General features: G+C 37.5%; 1 protein-coding gene across 3 annotated transcripts in view; it reads right to left on the reverse strand.

The window, feature by feature from the left end:
• MTSS1 (MTSS I-BAR domain containing 1) overlaps window positions 1-21,101 on the reverse strand; it is a 1,668,097-nt gene that overhangs the window by 435,474 nt on the left and 1,211,522 nt on the right. For all 3 annotated transcript variants that reach the window (XM_044066600.1, XM_044066599.1, XM_044066601.1), the window contains exon 6: window positions 2,766-2,840. In XM_044066600.1, coding sequence (XP_043922535.1) covers window positions 2,766-2,840 — 75 coding nt within the window. The remainder of the gene's footprint in view (window positions 1-2,765; window positions 2,841-21,101) is intronic.

Genomic DNA, 21,101 nt, shown 5'->3' on the forward strand with positions numbered 1-21,101 from the left:
GTCCACATGCAATATCCCTGAGCAACGCTGCCATAAGGAAAGGTTTTAACCAGAGACTCCTGGACCAAGTATCAAGGAGACCTACCAGTATCCCAAAAGCCTAATTTATTAAGGGCCTTAAACCAGAGGAGAAAACCCTCTTACCTACACTGTCCACAGCCTTGGACTCCTTATCAGACATGAAAGCAGACAGATGTATAGTCTTTGTGATCTAATCAATACTCTAAAGACAATGTCCATGTGCTTTGCCTTAATTTGACAGACTCACTTCACTCCATCACAGTTTTGTGGCAGTAAGATGTCAGTGTTTTATGAATCCAGAGGAAATGAATCCTGGAACCTTCTTAATGGAAACTAGGATCAAGATCTGAAACATCTGAGCAGCATAGCAGAGCCTGGGAATGCAAATAGTTCTAAAAGGGTGGCGGGGAACAGAGTGAGAGCTTACCGGTGTGGTAACTGCTCTGTATGTGAACGAGTAAGAAATTTAAATGGAATTAAAATTAATGGAAAGTTATATTCAGCCACAGAATATTATAATTGTAATTTTTGCGGCATTATTTATATCATTGGGTGTGGATGTGATTGTACATGTTGATACATTGGGCAAACTACCAGAAAGGTTAAGATACGTATTTTGGAACATTTGGGGGACATCAGGAGGCACAGAATGGAAAGGCCGGTAGTGGCTCATTTCATGTCCAAACATGAGGGGGTCAGCAAATAGTATATTAGCACGACCTTTAGCTAACAGAGGTAATTTCAAAAGGGAATTAAATAGGTTAGAATGCAGATTGATTATTAATTTTCATACTCTATTTCCCAGGCGTATGAATTTAGATAGTAATTACACTTTGTATAATCATTTTTTGGGAAATTTTTGGAGTATTCATTAATATTTTTTGCATTCACATGGTGAATTTTGCACATTTACTGTGTGTGTTTAGTTTCCCTGCTAGAAAGTTTGCATAATTGATTATGTAATTGGTCAATTAACTTATTAGTGCTTTGTATCTGGGGTATAAATGGATGTAATTTTATTCTTTGCACTATTCCTTGAAGGCGAAAGGCCAAGGTACCAGAATACATTTCTGAGACCTAATCATCCTTGGTGTCAGTGTGGTTCCTATCGTGGAGGTCTTTTTCTTTGTGTTTTTGGAGTGTCTTTATATTTGGTGTTTTGTTTGAATGGAAATGGTGGTCTCATCTTCACAGAATGGCATGTGATGCTATGACATGTGTTGGCAAAAGGTGAGCATGTTGGCAACTAGAGGAGTAAGGAGAAGCAAAACTTCTGAAGAGACTGAGATTTCAGAAGACGAAATCCCAACAATGATCTGCCGCAGAGATGGAAAAAAACAAACAAACAAGCACAGTCCCTATAACCTGTGCCTGTGCACATGGCTTCAGTCTACCAGGTTCTAGACTAATGATCAGTGTTTACATTCTTCATGTCTGACAGTGCTAGCCACTGCTATTTGATGGTACCAGTAGTTAAATGTCAACAATCCCTGGAAGTAATCATGGGTGTAGCCAGAAACTTCCATTATGTATTCACAACCTCTGGTTGTTGCACCCTACTATAATCCACACTTAAAATGTGCACATCTATCCAAATGCTGCATTTCCAAATTTGAATGCATCATTTCAGCACTTGCTCCTATAACAATAGAAATGTATTTAGATAAGTAATTCATAGCTCTCAATCTCTTACCTTCATAATAAGGGACAGACTCAGAAATAACATGGGACATTTTTTTAAAACATTAGTGCTACTAACTTGAGAAGCTGACTGAACAGGAGGTGAATGCGTGAATTAACCTGAATTTTCTGAAGAATAGAAGTCTGTAACTCTAATTACTGCCGTTATTTATTAACAGTAATTTACAGTGTCTTCTCCCAAAGCCGTCAGTCTTAACAGGGCATAGAAAAATTGTTAGCCAAAATAAGGTAGGACCCTGAAAATCACTAACAGTTGAGAGGTATGGAGTAATTTCATCTCTAATAACTTATATACATAAATATATTGAAGGAATTAACTCAGAAGGACTAGCATCTGTAAGGCAATTATTTTGATAGCCACTCAGAAAAACATTTACTTAGCTGCTCACATACAGTATGACTGGTTACATCTTTAGATATCAGCACAAAGGTGGTACAGAGGTTAGTGCTGCTATTCCTCAGCCCCAGGGTTAAGTTCTAATTTCTCAGTGCTATCTGGGTGGAATCTGTATTTCTTCTGTATAATATAATGCCCCAAAGCATGTTATTTATGTTAATTCACTACTCTAAAAAACATAATAATAATAATAATAATAATAATAATAATAATAATAATAATAATAATGATAATAATTATAATTGCTCCTGTGTAACATTATCCGTCACCTTTCTTTTCACGGGTCAAAGATCAAGTTCCAGGCTTTATGAAGAATGTGTGGTGGTTAATCACATGACTGTTTCAAATGACAAATAACTGTAAAATGTTATCAAGAAGCCAAAGAGAAAGGCAGAAAGTGCAAATTAAAACTAAATGGCATGTTAAGTCTTACAGTTAATTACGAGAATTTACACATATTTATTTATAAAGTCTGGACTAGGAAACGTGAGCAGAGTTGAGGTTTCTTCTCATAAGCTATAAACACAGAGATGCAAATACACTTTAAAGAGAAAGTAGAACTAACGAGTGTACTGATGTTCTACAATAGTTTTAAGAAACTATGTTCTGGAAAGGCTACTAATAAGACTTCAAACATGCTTCTTACCTTTCTTTGCTTTCTTTTGCAGTTTTAATGTATCAGACGACTTTTTCTTGATTTCTTGCCGTGCTTTCTTGTATTCTTAAAAAAAAGCAAGAAAATTTAGATGTTTCTCTCCATTTTGAGTTATCAGTTTTTATGCCTGGCTCTCATACAAAGAATTCTGTTCCCCATACTTTTAACAGCAAGAAGCATTTTGATCCTTCAGTGACTGCAAACAACTTAAGAGGCAAATGTGAAACAACACAAAACAGCACAGTAATTCAAATAATTCTCTGAGAAGACATCAAATACACTACCATTGTAGCATTTCATCTGTCTCCTGTAACCTATGCTCTTTGCATCACTAAGCACCTTTCATACATGAAAATATAAACAAGATGGAGTACACATGCAAATCTGAATAACCTACTGCTGAAGTTAAAAAGGTAACCACAAGCCACCTTTACTTTTGTTAGCATCTTTTTAGAGTTTTACCCTAACTTTTCCCTCCTGCTACATAACTAGAAGTAGTTTCTGAGTGTCACTGTCTTAATGCTACAGGATACAGCAGTCATTCTGATTTTTGCATGTAAGCTCACCATTCAGCCATTAACTGAAGAAATCTAGACAAAGCCAAAAATAATGGGGGACAAAGGACCAAAAATAGGGGCATGTTTTAATTGTTGCTCTTATAAACTTAGAAAGTTTCTAAATAACTTGTATTAGCATGCATTTTCTGAAGGATATGAAGTCTGAAATTCAAATGTACATAATTACTTACGAACTTCAATTCTCACTGATTTGCTAGACAACCACAAGACCAAAAATATGAGGCAAAAATCTGAACATTCTGTGAAAACCTGGACAGTTGAGATTTATGCATGTGGGCAAAGACACTTAAGTTAGCTGACTGACTATCATCACTCTTTCTAATCTTCCACTAAGCTATTATATTATCAAGTCATTGTCCTTTAATCAAACCCAGATACTGTTTAAGCTAAAAAAATGTAACTGAGAAGCAATTTTACTGAAGTCAAACAACTACATAGCCTAGCCCCTAACTCACCTATCTTATTTTAAAAGAAACAGAAGGTTAGTCTGACAAAACTTTACTTCTAATCTATATTATGTATTTATTTATCCTTTCTGTTGGCTGGGTTAGTTAGACTAGGCTAGTGGCCTCTTTTCAGGGGAAACCCAAAGTGGTAATCATACTACTAAGGACAATTTGGAAAGGGCATTGGGGAACTTCCCCTACTTGTCACTGTTGCAAATTGGACCCATTTTTTAGAGGAGCACGTCTAGTTTCCATTCCAGGTACAGAGGTGGCCCAGAGAAATATAAATAGACGATAATGTGTGCAGGATTCTGAGGAAATGTTTCAGAGAAATCTGTCTGATGGAGATGAGCCAGTAAATTATGGATATATAAGCACAGCCCTCCAGCTGGAAGTGTTGTGTGATGATTTACTTAAAGAAATGGTATGGCAGAGTGAGGATGAAAATGAAGGGAGATGTTTCCTGGGGGGTATTATAGAGAAAATATGAGAATCCACAGTTGGCATAAAAATCAATCGAGGTCCAAAAGAATCACACAATGCATATAAACCACCTTTTTACTGTTAAGTGCTTTTCTCCACATGGGACTTCATCAGAACATAAAATAATAACATTTTTACAAACTTTTTATACTCAACTGCCCCCCCCCCCAAAAAAAAGCCAACCAGTACTAATTCTTGTACAATTAGCCTTCAACCACCCATATTTGTTACATAATAAACTACTTGCTTCTACAATTTGTTGTAAAACATCTGAAGCATGCTTTTTAATGATACCATGTCATTCAAACCTGGAAGTCTTGCTGCATTTAACCTGTTACCATCTCAACTCTCTTTTTCTTCGATTATGTTGTGTCATCGTCCTCCCCTTGAATCACGTTCAATTTAAAATTAAAATTCTCACAAGATTGCATATATTTAAGGCACTGTTTAAATCTCTGTAACATCAAAAAAAAACAGCCAGCACTCCATGTGAGAGGAAAAATAGACTTTAATAAGTCCAGCCACAGTCCACAGACCGGTTTCGGCCAAAAGGCCTTTATCAATGTAAAACAGCAACTGTAGTCAAGTAATCCAATATATAGGCATATGCAACAACATAAACAAAAAACAACCTATCAGCATTCCAATTACAAATGGTTATTTAAACCAGGTGGAAATAGTCCCCCCAGTCTAACTATCCAAGCTTTTTCTTTTTTATTTAATATGTTATGCCATCCAGCCTAAGACAGTACAGTTGTGTAAACTTACCATAAATGTAGATATTTGAGTGTATTCACTGTTGCAGTCCTAACATACGGGTTATCCGGCTCCCGGAAGCCCTCAGTTGGCCCGAATACCAGAGTCCTCGGTATATGGTGTCAGCTGCCGCCGGTTGTAAAACTGATGTCAGAACGTCAGGTATAAAGGGAGGCAGCCGATGCCATTTCCTCAGTTTTTCTTGCCTTAACTATCAGGAACCCCCAAAAGAAGGCAAACCCAAGAAGGAAACACCCTGGAAACATGTCATACAAAAAATTAAAATATATAGTCTGTGCCTTAGGAAAAAAAGGAGAATGGAGGGTGGTAAACCAGGACTGCAACAGTGAATACACTTGGACATCTAATCTTATGGTAAGAGTACACAACTGTACTATGTTCTTCGTGTTTCACTGTTGCAGTCCTCACATACGGGTTGATTCCCAAAGCCCAGGAAAAAGACAAAAGGGGGGAGGAAGAATCACAGGTTATGGGTTGGTAAGAAGGCCCTGCAAAACTGCAGAGGCAAAACCAGCCCCAGATTTAGAAAACAAAGGTAGATTGTAATGTTTTGTGAAAGTATGGACAGAAGACCAAGTAGCTGCTTTTAGAATGTCCTTAGTAGGCACACCTCTCAGAAAAGCTGCAGAGGTAGAGGCTGTTCTAGTAGAATGGGTCCTAATACCCTGAGGGGGAACCTACATATGATGTAGGTAACAAAAGTGAATACAATGAGCAATCCATTTGGAGATGGTTTGTTTCGAAATAACTTTACCCAGAGCCCCAGGAGCAAAGCTAACCAACAACTGTTCAGATTTTGGAAAGGATTTAGTCCTGTCTAAGTAAAATTTCAGCTGTCTATGCACATCAAGAGAGTGCAGAATCCTTTTCCCTTTATTCTGGGGATTGTTGAAAAAGGTAGGCAGGTGAATAGACTGGTTAAGGGTTAAACTGGAAACCACCTTAGGCATAAAGGAAGGATTAGTTCTCAGAGAAACCCGATCTGAATGAAAAATAATGAAAGGTTCTACTGCCATTAAGGCTTGCAGCTCCGAAACCCTTCTGGCTGAAGTAATAGCCAAAAGAAAAGCAGTCTTCCAGGAGAGAAATTTGAAATCTGCAGAGGCAGCTGGTTCAAAGGGAGGTAGAGTAAGCTTTTCCAGGACAAAACTAAGATCCCAAGTAGGAGTAGGGGCTCTTCTGGGAGGTCTAACATTGCTAGCTCCCCTCAGGAACTGCTTCATCAAGGGGTGAGAAAAAATGAGTTGCTCAAAAGAACAATGAGCAGAAATTGCTGAAGCATGAATTTTGATTGAAGAAAAGGAAAGTCCACCATTAAGCAGTCCTGCTAGGTAATCAAGAATGAGGGAAAGAGAAGGACGAGAAGAGTCTTCTCCTTTAGCCTGCATCCAAGAGCAAAATCTCTTCCATTTATCTGCATAGGATTTTCTGGTGCTAGGCCTCCTGGCCTCATGAAGAACTTCAACCACCTGTTGGGAAAGATTTAAAGTATTAGCCAGGCAGTTAAATGCAGAGTTTGAAGATGAGGATGGAGAAACTTTCCCCCTTCCTGAACCAACAGATCTGGTACCAGGGGAGGATGCCAAGGTTGAGCCTGGGAGAGGCTGCAAAGAAAGGGATACCAATGCTGCCTGGGCCAATCTGGTGCTATAAAAATAGCCTTTGCTTTTTTGTCCCTTATCTTTAGCAGCACTTGGGAAGAGGAGGCAGAGGAAGGAATGCATAAATTGAGAGTTGTGTCCATGGGAAGAACAAAGCGTCCACCCTCCAAGCTTTGTTGTGAAACTCGCTGGTGCAGAAGGTTGGAAGGAGATGACTGGTGTGAGAGGAGAAAACATCCACTTGTGGAGTGCCCCAATGCTGAGTGATGCAATGGAAAATGACCTTATTCCACTGCCACTCATGAGGATCCAGAACATGCCTACTCAAATGATCCGCCAAGGAATTTAACCACCCTGGGAGATACTGGGCTATTAGATGTAAGCCCGTGGAAGCTGCTATGGACCATAATCTCATGCTTTGTCTGCACAAGGGGTAAGAGTGAGTTCCCCCCCTGCTTGTTGATGTACCACATGACTGTGGTACTGTCTGTCCTGAACAGCAGAGTCCCAGGGTAGAGTAGGTCCTTGAAAGCTAGCAAGGCCTGCTGCACCACCATCAATTCTTTTAAGTTTATGTGCAGATGAATCTGCTGGGTGTTTCAAGTCCCCTGTGTGCCCTTGCCTTTTAGATGAGCCCCCCATGCAAAATCTGAGGCGTCTGTGTTGACAGTCTGGCTAGCAGGTGGTGGGCGGAAAGGCAGACCCTTGTTTTGAGAACAGGCTGTCGCCCACCAGAGGAACTCCATTTGCAAACAAGGAATTAGGGGAAGAATCAAGTCTAAGTCCTGTGTGTGTTGACACCAAATATTATTGAGGTACCACTGAAGATTTCTCATATGGAGCCTTGCATATGGGATCATCAGAATACATGAAGCCAAGAACCCCAGTGCTTGCAGAAATTGCCTTGCAGAGAGCTGGGTCATGCTTGCCAAGTTCATGAAGTAAGCCAAAAGATCTTCTGGCTTCTCTTGAGGGAGGAATACCATCTGGGTGGCTGTATTCAGGCTCGCTCCCAGGAAAACAATCTCCCTTGTAGAAACCGACTTTGACTTCTGTTAGTTGAGAGTGTAACCCAAAGAGGTAAGAATGTTTTTCACGAACTCCAAATCCTTTTCTAGTTATTCTGGGGAGTTTGCTTGAATGAGACAGTAGTCCAGGTAAGGATAAATTTGAATGTTTCTCTGCCTGCAAAAAGCAATGGCTGGAGTCAGGCACTTCGTAAAAACTCTGATAGCAGTAGACAAGACAAAGGGCAGTGCAGAGAACTGAAAATGTTGCTCCCCAGCCCTGAAACAAAGAAACTGCCTGCAACTTTCCTTTATTGGGATGTGCAAATAAGCCTCCTTGGGATCCAAAGTTACCAGCCATGAATCCTTGCCCAGCATGGGTAGTAACTGTTGAAGAGTGAGCATCTTGAATTTGGGAATCACCAGAAAAGTGTTTAGAATAGACAGATCCAGAATAGGGCACCAGGAAAAGTCTTGAATAAAAACCTAGGCCTGTCTGATTTGCAGGAACAGGCTCTAGAGCCGCCATAGTCAGTAGAGAAGAAATTTGATTTTCTACCTCTGCCCTGAGAGTTCTGGGTATGTCTGGGTACCCTTGTAGAACAGGGAAGATGTGAAAATAAAACTTGTAACCTTGGTTTACTATACTGAGCACCCATTTGTCGTTTGTGATGGTAGGCCATACTTCTGCGAACCTTGCTAACCTTCCCCCCAAATGAAACCCAGGGCCTGCAGAGGTAGGCACAACAAGGCCAGAGTGATTGAGAATGCTTGCTTTGGGAAGCTGGATTAGAACTCCCTGATTTAGCAGAAGAAGAATGCCATTGTTTAGCCCTTTGAGGGGCAGAAGCCTGCCCTCTGGGGATCTGAAACTCCTAGGCCTAGAGCGACCCTGCTTGCCAGGATCAGGGAAAGACCAATTTTTGGAAGGATAACGCCTACTAAACCGAGCAGGCTGAACCTGAAGGAAATCTTTTACAGCTTGCATAGATTTCGTCTTATCCTCCAACTTCTTCAGTACCTCCTCAGTGTTATTACCAAAAAGATTGTCTTTGTGCAAAGGAACATCCAGCAATTTAGATTTTTAACAGGTTCAGAAAGAGGCTGCTCCCTGAGCCAAGCATGCCTTCTAATAACAGAACCAGTGGCCGCTGCTCTGCAGGAAGCCTCTAAAGTTTCAAAACCACAATGAAGTGAATGCTTATTAACTAAAGTGGCAGAATTCAGTAAGTCTTGTAAATCTTTTTTTCCCAGACATGGAAGGAATATCCCCATGTTTAGCCTTAATAGCCGCCAAAGTATGCTGCTGATACTTAAGCATGTGAAAAAGGCAATTCACAGATCTAATGGCAAGAGTTGCAGAGGTATAGACTTTTTACCCCACCTGTCCAAGGCCCTAAACTCCTTATCAGAAGGCACAGGGTTTTTAGCAATAGTAGCCTTAACACCTTTGGGGCCTTGAGAAATAATTTCAGGATCAGCAGTAGGGTTTTTAAAAAGGAATTGATGTGAATCAGGAACCCTATAATACCTATCAGGTTTTCTGGGGGCAAGAGGAACAGAATTAGGAGTTAAAGAATTTTCCATGAAAACATCATCCACAACTTCCAAAACTGGAGGTATAGCCAGAGGCTTATGCTGTGGCAAATCCAAAAATTCCCTGATTCTTTTCTTAGACTGAGGAAAATCCTGACATTCCCATTTAAAGTGCTCCCTAAGAGTATTCAAAGTATCCCCAAAGGAAAAAATCTTCTGGAGGGGAGGCAGAAGGGATACAGTCCTCAGCATCAGAATCCTCAAAGCCAGAAAAAAGTTGAGAATTTCCTTCTTCACCAGCAGAAATACTGGAAACTTCAGAATCTGAGACAGACAAAACATCAGGAGACAATTCCCTAGCCCTCTTGGAAGGGGGGATGAGAGCCCTTAATCAGGGAAAGAAGCTCACCAGCCATCTTTACCAACTGGGATTGAGGCACAGGAGTGGAGGCCGACGCTTGCTTGTGAGCAGGTTTGCGACTGGAAGGTTTGCTAGCAATCCGGAGTGACTCGGGAGGCCTAGCAATGGCAGAAGTCTGAACTAAGGTAGTCGGGACTGGTTCTGGTCTCATGTCGAAAAGAAGAGGCGTCAGAAGCCGGTGCCTGCATAGCTGCTCCGGACCCATCTGAGATGGCGACAGGTGGAGGGGTCTGAAGATGAAATAACAGCCTGTGGCATGGAGGACTCCGTAAAGGTCTTGGCAGAGGCCTGTAGGTGAAAATCTGAGAACTGCAGGGGCTGCGAAAGCGCCTCACTGACTACCGCTGTGCTGACGACCAATTTCACCAGTGTGTCGTCAGCAGATTTAACCCTAGGCCTGTCGCGGTCCCTGTCTTTGAGTTTCCTAGGTATTTATGATGTCAGGAGACAAGACGCCATACCGACGTACTTAGGCCAGACTCCAAAATGCTTATACAAAATCTTAGCTCTACGGCGTATGGTACGCGGGTTAAAGCAAGCACAGAGATCGCAGTTAGGGACGTCGTGATCAAGGCCCAAACAAGTTATACAACAGGAATGAAAATCACGGTGCGGAATCTGTTTTCCACAGGCAAGACAGTTATTAACTTTATCTGACATTCGCTAAAGCAAGAAAAGAGGATCCCCAGCGGGGTACTTATCTGAAGGTGTCTTCAACTTGGTAGTCTGAAAGCAAAAAGAAGGTAAACGGCTGACCGGCACTAGTGTGAATTGCGTCTGTTTCGGGTTCCACGGCAAGAAGGACTGAGGAAATGGTGTCGGCTGCCTCCCTTTATACCTGACGTTCTGACATCAGTTTTACAACTGGCGGCAGCCGACATCATATACCGAGGACTCTGGTATTCGGGCCGACTGAGGGCTACCGGGAGCTGGATAACCCATATGTTAGGACTGCAACAGTGAAACACGAAGAAAATCTTCTACGACCATATACTTTATCAATTATAATAAATTGAAATTTAGCAGTAGCCTGATTGATGGTGTGTTTGTATAATGCATTTGTAGAGACTTTATTTCTCACATTGCTGAGGTGTTCAGATATACGCAACCTCCTAGGTCTGGAAGTTTGACCTATATAAAATGCTGAACACGTGCAGACAGCTAAACAGACAACCCAGTTACTGCTACAATTGGCAAGTATATTAATCTGGCAAATACGAGGTGTGTTCATACTGGTAAACTCCTTAGTTTGGCCAATGTGTTTAGAAAAAGAACAATGACCACAGGGAAAGCAACCAACCAATTTCGTGCCATCTATTGTACCCTGAACCATACTGGATAATTGTGGATGACGTTTATAACAGCTGAAATTACCACCCAAAGTTTTACCCCTGAGAAAGGAAAAATGACATCTGTTACTCAACAATTCACACAGCCGATCATCAACTAAAAGAATATCCTAATGTTGTTGCACCAAATCCATGAAATAATGAGTGTTTCTACCATAGGTGGTTACAAATCTAATGTTATGATCCAGATTCCTGTTATGACTGGTATGTACGCAAATTACTTCTAGGCAATTTTTTAACTTCCATATGTGCTGAAGAATAACCTCGTTCAATAAAACAAGTTGTTAAATCTTTGTCGAAATGCACAAAATCTGGATCATAACATTGGATTTGTAACCACCTATGGTAGAAACACCCATTATTTCATGGATTTGGTGCAACAACACTGGTATATTATTTTAGCTGATGATCGACTGTGTGAATTATTGAGTAACAGATGTCATTTTTCCTTTCTCAGGGGCAAAACTTCAGGCGGTAATTTCAGCTAGTATAAACGTCATCCACAATTATCTAGTATGGTTCAGGGTATATTAGATGGCACCAAAATGGTTGGTTGCTTTCCCTATGGTCATTGTTCTTTTTGTAAACACATTGGCCAAACTAAGGAGTTTACCAGAAAGAACACACCTCGTATTTGCCAGATTAATACACTTGCCAATTGTAACAGTGATTTCGTTGTCTATTTAGCTGTCTGCATGTGTTCAACATTTTATATAGGTCAAACTTCCAGACCTAGGAGGTTACATATATCTGAACACCTCAGCAATGTGAGAAATAAAATCTATATAAATGCATTATACAACCACACCATCAATCATGCTACTGCTAAATTTCAATTTATTATAACTGATAAAGTATATGGTCCTAGAAATGCTTAGGCTGGATGGCATAACATATTAAATAAAAAAGAAAAAGCTTGGATAGTTAGACTGGGAGGACTATTTCCGCCTGGTTTAAATGATCAGTTGTAATTAGATTGGTGATAGGTTGGTTTTTGTTTATGTTTTTGCATATGCCTATATATTGGATTACTTGACTACAGTTGCTGTTATACATTGATAAAGGCCTTTTGGCCGAAACCGGTCTGTGGTTGGACTTATTAAAGCCTATTTTTCCTCCCACATGGAGTGCTGGCAGTTTTTTTTATGTTATAGTTCTTCTTTTGACCCGTTGCACTTGCTGTCCGAGCGGAAGTTATTGGTGTTGGAACTGTTTAAATATCCCCTCTTGATATCGTACAAGTGCTCATAGATTCTTGTAGGCAGAGCTCCACTAGTTTTACCTACATAATAACTAGAACATGCCCAACTAACAGGCAAGTATACCATGCCTACAGAATTGCAGTAGTAGTAGTCATTGCTCTGTATTTTAACATCAACATTTTCTAGTAGTGGAAATTTTATCTCCATGATGTACGGGCATTGTGGACACCTCCCACATATTTATGTGACTTTCCTGCCCTTTCCTTCCATGTTAGATGTTATCTTATTCCCACTTCCTAAAATACCCCTAATGTTCCTGTTCCTTTTAAAAATAAATTTAGGGGTAGTTCCAACATGCACCTTAACGATATCATCACTGGTTATAAAAAAAAAAATTGTCTAGCATCACTCTCATTAAATCCTTCACACTAGTGGGAAAAGTTATCACCATCGCTTTTTCAAACCCCTCTTGATTTTTTATTTTTAGTTTCCACACCACTGTTGCTGATCTAACCTAGCAGTGGTACATATTCCCCCTGGATCCTCTTCAAAATAACCCTGTCAAGCATTGGTGAAAGAATTCATCAGGATAACCTCTGTCACTTAATAACTTGACTGATTTATTTCCTGCAACAACACTCCTTCCTCTGATGCCATTCTTGCTACCTGGACCATCTGCCCTTTCACTAGTCCCCTTTTCTGATGTTTGGGGTGCAAACTATTAAAGTGCAAATAAGAGATAGAAAATGTCTCCTTTGTATAAATATTCAATATGAAACGTTGATTGTCACTATCTTTTGAAATCTGCACATCCAAGTAATTTATCACTACCTTAGAATGTTTGTGTGTAAACTTTAAAAAGGGTGTAGTACTGTTGATGTAACAAAAAAAATGTAAATAATCTATTGCTCCTGTCCACAGCAGAAATATGTCATCCAAGAACCTGAAGTATCCAGAAATACAGTTCATATATTCAGAACAGAATATAAAATGATCTTCCCAAAAATACATGATAATGTTGGCAAAAACAGAGGCACATCATGCCCCCATTGCTACCCATGTTTTTGAATGCAGTATTCCCCTTCAAACATAATACAGTTGTTGGTTAATACCAAACTCATCATTTCAGTTAAAATTTCAATCATTCTATTATTTAAAACCTACACTCTATCAATACTTTTCTAAAGCATTCAAGACCAGTCAAATTTGGAATCACAGAGAAAAGGTCAACTATGTCCATAGTAACGAAACCACATTGTCAGAAAAGTGATCTTGGGTTAGTAATTCAAGAAAATGCCAAGAAACGTTTAATATATGTTTATGCATTGAACCAAATATTTTTAATTCATAGTCAATAAACTTAGTCAAAGATTCTGTTTTTGAGCCTCTTGCATCTACAACTGGATGCAGCAGGGGGTTAAGAATGTTTTTGTGGATCTTTGGAATCCCAAAGATTGTTAGGATTCTAGGATTTTCCACTTTTAAAACTCAAATTCCATTTTTGAAATGTTCTCTTGCAAAACTAGTTCATTCAAGTATAAATCAATATTTTTGAATGCAATGTGCAATTATTCACAGAGAAAAAAACCATACAGAACATCATTCATTAATAAATTGAACATTCTATTTTGATAGTCAACATTCCCCATTAAGACCACACCTCCTCCGTTGTCCAGTTTCATTACTTGGCCATTTTCTTTCCTTAACTTTCCCAATAACTGTTGTTCTTCATTAGTTAAATTACTGTTATTTGGCATCCTTTCAGTTTAAAATGTTTCTAAATCCCATTTCACATGCATACTCAACATTCTGTAGTGCTTTATGTAATGGGGGATTGAATAAACTCTTTCTACTCAAGCCCTGATAACATTGTGGTACTTCAGCATCTTTAAAAATAGTAATACAATACATTTTTCTAACAAATAGTTTAAGTTCTATCATTATCTGTGTTATATGACTTTTGTATCTGGGTACAAAGGTCAACCCTCTCTCATATAATTGAAAAAATATTTTGTGTACTTCTAAATGGCTAAACTTGTAAATATTGAAGCCAAGTTAAAACAGTACCTTGTTGATGCATTTCAGGGCTCTGTAGAGTTTCGTCCTAGAACAAACAAATTTAGGACCCCTTCAAACTTAGTAATCCAATGTCATTGTTTACTTATAATTCCAATTTTTCCTGTTCATTCTCGCATTCCCATGCTGGTTTTGGCTGTCCACCAAATTTCCTTTTCTCACTACCTCCATGTACGTCGGATTTCTTGCCATCATGGTGTTTACCTGCCGGTTGCAGAGTCTTGCTGATTTGCATGGTCCATCCTCTAAAGGGATGCTCTCATTGTCTTGATTGAAATCCACTTCTAATGAATCATCTTCAAGCTACCTTCAACCAATCAGCTTCTTCCTCACCCTGGAGTACATCTCCCCTCTTTTGTATTCCATTAAATCACTGTGCAACTTCCTCTGTTTGCATTCAAAGTTCTCTTTAGTTTTCTTGTCAATCACTTTAAACATTGTAGAATAAGTAGTCACATCAAACAGTACATCATTATGAATGGAGGAGTCCGGCTCTTTTATCTCCTCTGTTAATTTCTGCATCTCAGTCTCTTTGTATTTGATCAAAACAGCAGGTAATTCAGACATTATATTACTACATTTTGACAGGAGTGACATTAGTTTCTTTGAGGATGAAACTCTACGGACCCCTGAAATGCATCAACAAAGTACTGTTTTAATTAGTAATGGTTTCAATATTTACAATTTTATCCATTTAGAAGTACATAGAAGATTTTTTCTATTATTTGAGAGAGGGTCTGAAAACTTTGTACCCACATAAAAAGTGACACAGCAGGGAAATTGATAGAACTTAAAGTATTTATCAGAAAAATGTATTTTATTACTTTTTTAAAGATGACAAAGTACCACAATGTTATCAGGTCTTGAGCAGAAAGAGTTTATTCAACCCCCCCCCCCATTACATAAAGCCCTACAGAATTTTGAGTATGCATGTGAAATGGGATTTAGAAATGTTTTAAACTGAAAGTATGCCAAATAACAGTAATTTAACTAATGAAGAACAACAGTTATTGAGAAATTTAAGGAAAGAAAACGTCCAAGTAATGAAACTGGACAAAGGAGGGGGTGTGGTCCTAATGGACAATGTTGACTATTAGAAAATAATGTCAATTTATTATTGAATGATGTTATGTATGAAATTTTTTCTGTGAATGAATTAAACATTGTATTACAAAAATGTAATTTGATTTTTTTTACAAGTGGAAAACCCTAGAATCCCAACAATCTTTGAGATTCCAAAGATCCGTAAAAACATTCTTAATCCCCCAGTGTGTCTAACTATAGATGCAAGAGGCTCAAAAATTGAACCTCTGGCTAAGTGTATTGACTTCTTCTTCTTTCAGCTTTTCCCGGTTAGGGGTCGCCACAGCGGATCACCTGTCCGCTCATGATTGGCAGTGGAGTTTTATGGTGTCGAGTTGCCAGCCCGGCGCCCAACCTTCCACAGAAGGCACACACACGCACCCACTCACACCTAGGGCCAATTTAGAGTGTCCAATCCACCTATAGCATGTCTTTGGGATGTGGTAGGAAACCGGAGCACCCGGAGGGAACCCACGTGACCACAGGGAGGACATGTAGACTCCGCACAGAAGGCACCCCAGCCGAGGATTAAACCGGAGAACCTCTTGCTGTGAGTCGGCAATGCTAACCGCTGCACCACCATATTAAAAATGATTGGTTCAATGCATAAACATATACTAAAAGATTCTCGGCATTTTAATGACTCACTACCACACGATCACTTTTCTGACAATATGCTTTTTGTTACTATGGATGTAGTTGACCTTTTCTCTGTGATTCCACATTTGAGTGGTCTTGAATGGTCTAGAGAAGTATTGGCATATGGGTTTTTAAATAATGACTGAAATTTTAACTGAAATGATGACTTTGGTATTAGCCAACAATTTTATGATGTTTCAAGGGGAATATTACATTCAAAATACAGGGATAGTGACGGGGGTGGGATGTGCCCCTGTTCTTGATAACCTTATCATGTATTTTTGGGAAAGCCATTTTATATTCTGTTTTGAATATATGAACTGCATTTCTGGATACTTCAGGTTCCTGGATGACATATTTCTGCTGTGGACAGGAAAAATAGATGATTTAAATAATTTTTGGTTACATTAACAGTACTACACCCTGTTTAAAGTTTACACACAAATATTCTAAGGTAGCTTTTGCAAAAATTGGAAGAATTAAAATGGAAAGAATAAGTATACAGAATTATAACATATGATCATACTAACTGTAAAGAAAGGGAAAACTTATTTCATTAAATTTTAGAGTATGTGGTGATAAATATGAATATTACAATAACAGCAGACTTTAACTGTGACTTAAGAGGCAAGCATAAAAAAAGGAAATGATATAAGAAAAATGTCAGAAGTAATAAGATGTGGCAAGTTAAAACTTTGGTACAAAAATTTATGGAGTTACAAAGGGGTATGTATAGAACTGAAACAAATTATTTTATAGTATCAGAAGGTTTAGTTATAGGAGGTATCTGAAACAGCACATCTTGCAGTATGGCTAGAGACAAATGAAAAACAAGGAATATATAAAAAATAGGCATATGAATAAAAAGGATAAATGAGAAAACATGGAATGAATAAGGAAAGAGATTAGTAATGCAGTTATAGAAAGATCATAATTACTATGAGAACATTTTATAAAAATTGGTCTGAATGGTGGATGATATTTAAGGAACAATAAAAAAAAATTACAGTGGCAATATGATGAGAGAAACATAGAGAAAAAAATATATAAAAGAACATATAACGATGTGTTGGAAGATTTAAAACATAATGATATAACATGCTTTCACAAAGAAAAAGAATAATATGAAAGAAATCAAGAAAAATACAAGAACCATTATATAAACAAATATATTTTTGCAAGGAAAAAGAGATGAAGTATTGAGTTACTTACACATATTATTAAAGGAAGATGGTAGTGTAATGAGAGAAATGTAAAAGGAGAAATAGAAAGAACTCAGGAAAAGATTATGACTAGTGTAGTACAATACATACAAGAAGTGTTTAAAGAAAAAAAAGAAGGTAGTAAAGAAAAACATGGAAAGTAAAAAACTTGACAGAAAAAGAAAGTATTAGGACAAGTACACATAGATTAGGCAGTGTGAAATGTAAAAAAAAAATTAAAGGATTGGCAAAAAATACTTTTTTAAAGATTTCAAATGAATGGTTAAAAAGGATTGGCAAAAAATATTTTTTTAAAGATAATAAATGAATGGTTAAAAAACGGTTTTATGTAGAAAGACTTATGTATTGGAATGCTTAAATTCATAAGGAAGAAAGAAGACAGTTACCTATCTTCCTTAGTTACCTATCCTTGTCATTAGTTACCTATCTGGTGGGCTACAAGACACTAAATGGCAACAAACCTACTCATCCTTTCAACCAGTTACTTACTACAGGGGTCCCCTCAGGGCTCTATCCTGGGTCCTCTACTATTTAATATATTTATTAATGACTTCCACTGAACATGCTAGTTTAGTTCAGCATGCAGATGACTCAACATTAATATGTGCAACCTCAACAATAAATAAGCTCCAAGACACTAGCCGAAAATAATTCTCCTCTGTAGAAACCTGGCTTAAATAATCAAACCTCCTACTCAACCCCAAGAAAACTAAGTTAATGCTTTTTACCTCAAAAAGTTGCCAAAATCAAAAGCAATCTTTTACCATAAAGTCAGCAAACAATATTGTCATTGAAACTGTAACTCGCAATAAATGTCTAGGTGTTACAATAGATGACAATTTCAGATATGACCACCATATAGTTATCTACTGAATGTACTATGTTCGTCATCTGTAACTATGTTTGCAATATTTTAATTGCTAGGATTCTTCATCTGTAACTATGTCTGTAATATTTTAATTTGTGGAGCTTTTCTCCCTGGGCCTCCGCTGAAAATGGACCTGCGTCCAGTCGGACATTCCCGGTCAACAAACGTAAATAAATAATAAATATACTGCACACCATTAACTCTATACACACCAGAAACTAGACTCCCTTTATAGGATCAATGGATTCCCTACAGATACTGCAGGAAAAACTCTAGCCACCTTCTTACAGATGATTCTCTTATATGTTGCTCTTATCCTAACAAACATAAACAATACTCAAAGAAAGAAACTTGTCTCTTGCTACAATAAAATAGCTAAATTTACTATCAGTCTCCCTCATAGGACCCACCATTGTCATAGCTTAAAGCAACTAAACTGGCTTGAACTACACAGCTACCTAACATGTTCACAACTAACTACAGCACCCAAACTCATTCATCATCCAGAAAAATGCCATGTGCTACAAAACTTATTACTACCCTAAAAAACAAAGCAGGAGGTAGCAGCCACGGCTATGTAGAATATCAGCTTTATTAGTAAAAGAGGTGAGCGCTTTCGTGGCACCAGCCACTTCATCAGACTACCCTACTGTCACGCAAGGGACTTTTGTTCTAGTAACAAATTCTTATTACTTACTTATAAATAAGTCAAATAATTTTGCAGGAGACTCGCTGTACTCCCAATGTGTTGCTAAACTCTGGAATAGTATCCTCATGCAAATAAAACTCTCTGACAAACTAAATAGTATTAAATGGGTCTATATTATATTTTCGAAAGTTTCAAACATCGACCACCATATGGTCGACACCATATGAGCGATGTATGAAATTTCGAAAATATAATAAAAAAATAAAAAATAAAAAAACTATACTTACCTAAACACTGTAGGCAGGGGGGTACCCCCCATGTGGGGGGCTGCATCCCCATACCCCCACTACTTAAATATTCCTACTCCGAGACTGCACTGCGTTGAAGTAAAGGGAAAATATTCCCTACGTCGATTTCTGTGTTACGCGCGCAACGTTTCGACATTCCGACCAATCGGGTTCACTCAATACATGTTCGCCGTTTACAATTTTCGATCACGCGATATGAACCCATTTTAAATCATTGCTTAAACAACATCTTAACCAAGCTGGTCCTGTACATGCCCATCAGAGGGTTAAAACTTTTTCACTGCAAAATACTATCTAAATTCTCTCCTTAAACATAATATTCTCAACCTCTTACTGAAATGACAAAACAATTTTTATACATAACTGCTGCCTTGTACAATCCACTAAGTTGCACATGTGCTTTCTCTTTAGTAACTTCCACCTCTGTAAAATCTTAGAATGTATATGTATAAATATAACTACTGTTTGTGTATAAATGTAAATAGAAATGTAACTAATGTTTATGTATAAATGTAAATAGACATGTAACAAATCTGTGGCCATTGCCCAGTTGGACTTTCCTGGTAAACAAAGACAAATACATAAATAAGACAGAAGACAATTGGAGACCAATAGTATTGAATAATAATGATTATAATATCTTTATGAGAATAATACAAAAGAGATTTGAAACCAAAATGGAAAATATTATGGAAGATAATATATATAGTATAAAGGGGAAGGCGTCTCAAGAATTATTAATAATAGTTAGATAAATTGTGGATGAAATTATGAATAGCAAAAGAAGAAGCAAAAATCATGATAGGAGACCTTAATGCATTTGACACAACTGGACATGAAATTTTATGGGTAATAATGAAAGAGTATAATATAACTGAGAATGTTAGGGACTTATGTATGTCAGCATATAGTAATAATGGTGTAAAAATACTTTAAATGGCTGGTTAAGACAAGATACACATATGAAGAGTGGTGTAAGACAGGGATGTCCAATGAGCTGTATATGCTTTGCATTAGTTATGAATGTGATAGTATGTGAAATAAATTACAAAATGAAGGTGGTGTGGTATATAACACCTGAAGAGTTAAGAATTCCAGTTCTGTTAACATATACAGATGACATTATAATAATTGCAAAATAAAAAATTTAGATAAAAAACATAATGATTTACACGAATGAATGTCTATAGGTGATAGGGATGGCTTTAAATAAAGAGAAAAGTTAAGGTTTAAGTGACGTAGTAAAGATGGGGGTATATATTTTACAATGAATGAACATTTCTGTGTTAGGTATAACATTTGGGAATAAAGATAAAAGTAGAATTCAACGGGAAAAAATGAGAAGAAATAAAACAAACCTGTCTTTTCTGGAGAACACGTAACTTTTCTTTTAGAAAAAATGCTTATTTGATAAATTCAGTACCGAAGAGAAAAATATCATACTTAGCAAGTGTATTTATGTAGCCAACACTATCTGAAAAGGAATTATTGCACATATTTTTTATATGGGTTTCTAGATTAAACCCAGTAAAAAGAGGAGTTATGTACATAAATAAAGAAGAAGGAGATTTAGGGTTAATTAACCCAGTGGTATATGCTGCTTCATTAAATTTGTACAAAGTGTTAAGAGTGGATACATAAAAAAAATGAGAGGTTAGTAGTAACATTGTATACATATATGTATGACAAATTTTGGGGTATGGTAAAAATGAGTAAACGAGAAAAAGAGTATATAAATAAAGAAATAAAATGTTACCAAATAAAAATATTACTGTGGAAAATAAAAATTGATGATACAGAAAAAGACAAAAAAGTATGGTATAAGAGTGCAATGATAAAACATTACTATGTAAAACCATGGGAAAATCTAACAGATGAAAAAATTAAAGGTATAAAATAATAAACAAATGGTGTAATCAGAAAGTAAAAAGCCAATATTTTTTTTGAGGTGATTGGTAATAGATAAATTGCCAGTAAAAGGAAATATGCTATATAAGAAGAAAAATGATAGAATATGTTTACAAAGTCAGTAAGAAGACACTATAGAACATGTGTTCTTGAAATGTAAAAGAGCAACAAAA

This window comes from Protopterus annectens, chromosome 3.part1 (genome assembly GCF_019279795.1).
Source record: "Protopterus annectens isolate FY-2018-M chromosome 3.part1, PAN1.0, whole genome shotgun sequence".
NCBI classification, from domain to species: Eukaryota; Metazoa; Chordata; order Ceratodontiformes; family Protopteridae; genus Protopterus; species Protopterus annectens.